Consider the following 2335-nt stretch of genomic DNA (forward strand, 5'->3'; position numbering starts at 1 on the left):
AGAGGGGAGAGAGGGGAGAAAGAAAGGGAAAAAAGGAAAAAAGGGGAAAAAGGAAAAAAAGGTAAAAAGTGGAAAAAAAGGTAAAAAGCAGAAAAAAAGGAAAAAAAGGGAAAAAGGAAAAGCAGGGTCGGGTCTCTGCACCTCCTAAATTATTTCCATTAACAAGCGAATTCTGTGTAGGAGCAAAGTCACCTCCTGCTCTCCACGAGCATCTCCCAGGATTGGCACAAAGTAGGGTCAAACCCATTGAAGTCTGGAGTTAAATCCCAAATCACAAATTATCTGTGAGAAGGGATCCATGAGGATCATCCAGTCCAACCCCTGGCCCCGCACAGACAATCCCAAAATCCCACCCTGGGTACCCCTGAGACCGTTGTCCAAATATTCCTTGAGATCTTGGGGCTGTGCCCATTCCCTGGGGAGCCTGTTCAGTGCCCCACCACCCTCTGGAGGAAGAATTCTTTCCTAAACATCTCTAAAAATCGGATTTTGGAGTCAGTGCTTGTTCTCAGCTGAAGGTAAAAATCTGCCCTGACATGGTGTGAAAACTCATCCCAGATTTCCCCAAAGATTCACGCATTTTGGACAACCTGACTGAGGCTCAGATGAGCAGCTGAAGCCACAACCTGTCAGGTTTTCACCCACTCTGGGGTGTTTTGAGATGACATTTTTGCAGCACTCTGCTTTTCAGCTCAGAGGAGCTAAACCCGTGCCTCCAAATGAGACTCTTGGCCACATTCTGGATCATTCCTGCAGCATTTGCACAGTGCAGAGAATGAAAAAGGAGAGGAAAAATTGTTCTTTACAGCCCCTGAAGGAGCTGGAGTGCATTTGAACGTTTTTATGTGGCCTGTGTTTATATCAGCACCGTGACAGGTGAATTTTCCAGACTCTTAAAGGAGTACAGAAATGCTGCCACACGTCTTATCTGCACTGGGGTGTGAGCAAAGGAGATCCAGCCTGCCCAGCCACTGCTTTCTTGTTTCCTTTTTCTATCTCTGAGCCACAGGAACCATCTCAGAATAATGAAAAGACTCGCAGGGAACATTTTTCAGATGTTCCTGGGTGATGCCAGCAAAGCATCTGAAGCAAAACACAATATTTCATCCCAGTTTGATGCGAGTTTTTGTGTAAAATCACTTTACTTCCTGAGCTTTGCTCCTTCTCTAGCACAAGGAGAAGAGCAACTCCCCCCTCCCTCCCAGGCACAGACTGATAGCCCTGAAGACATCAAGGCCTTCCCTGAAAAATGGAATTTGGATGGAATGAGGGAGCTGAGGAATGCCCAGCCAGGCTTCCAGGGAAACTGTGGCCTGTAAAACTTGTCTCCTGCAGCATGCCCAGGGTTGGTACCTTTGCAGACAGGTTTGGTGCCGTTCCAGGTGCGGTCCCTGGTGCAGGTGAGAGCAGCTGCCCTGTCTGACTCCATCATGAAGCCGGGAGTGCACTGGAACACCACGGATTTGTTGTAGGTGAAGTCGCTGCCCAGCCTGAGCCCGTTGGCTGGCACACCGGGGTCTCCACAGTTGATCACTGCCAAGCAAGGCAAAAAGGAGAATTTCTGGCAGCTGGAACCGTGCCTGTGATGGTCCTGAGCGGGACTGAACCAGTTAAATGTGGAACAGGTTTGTAGCAGGGAGGATGTGGATCCAGCTGGAGCTTAATGGCTCATTAAGGCCTTGCAAGGAGCTGGATTAACAGTCATTAAACATTAAAGCAAACCCGGGTCAAACCTGGGTGAAGGGAAGGCAGTTTGCCTACAGCACTCCCCACTTAGCCCAGTTACTGCCTCTGATGTAAAGCCACCTTTGTCAGCATCCCCGTTCCAGCCCTTCCCGAGGGTCCCTGAGCTCACACACATCCCTGCCCCAGGCATGGCACACTCAGGAGCAGACCCTCCAACATCCACCCCCAAAATTATTCCAGAGCTCCCCCATCCAGCTGGAAAAAGACAACCCTGGAGCAAGATTTTTCCATTAGGTCCCAGCACAACTCCCAGGCTGAGCTGCTGCTGGTGCCAGGCCAAGCTTCACCAGAGTTTCTCAGGGTGCCATGGTGTGTTGGTGCCTCAGGATTTCAGCTTTTCTGTTTTTCATACATTTGTAACCCTGCAGTTCTTCAGTGTGTAACTCCAAACTCCACACACAGTGTGAGCTGATGCTTTCCCATTTGGGTCAGACACAGCAATTCCTCTCCAGGCCTGGCAATCAAGGACACCTCACTGCCTCAGGCTCCCAGAGATGGAAACAAAAGGGAGTTGGGGGCAGCAAACTTGGGGTAAATGACTTCATTACCTGAAGCTGGAATTGGGAGATTAACCCCAATATGGAAATGG

General features: G+C 49.6%; 1 protein-coding gene across 1 annotated transcript in view; it reads right to left on the minus strand.

The window, feature by feature from the left end:
* Window positions 1-2335, minus strand: part of CSMD2 (CUB and Sushi multiple domains 2) — a 258061-nt gene that overhangs the window by 17578 nt on the left and 238148 nt on the right. The window contains exon 57 of the mRNA XM_033519645.1: window positions 1354-1561. Within this exon, the coding sequence (XP_033375536.1) occupies window positions 1354-1561 (208 nt within the window). The remainder of the gene's footprint in view (window positions 1-1353; window positions 1562-2335) is intronic.

Source organism: Parus major, chromosome 23, assembly GCF_001522545.3.
Source record: "Parus major isolate Abel chromosome 23, Parus_major1.1, whole genome shotgun sequence".
Classification (NCBI taxonomy): domain Eukaryota; kingdom Metazoa; phylum Chordata; class Aves; order Passeriformes; family Paridae; genus Parus; species Parus major.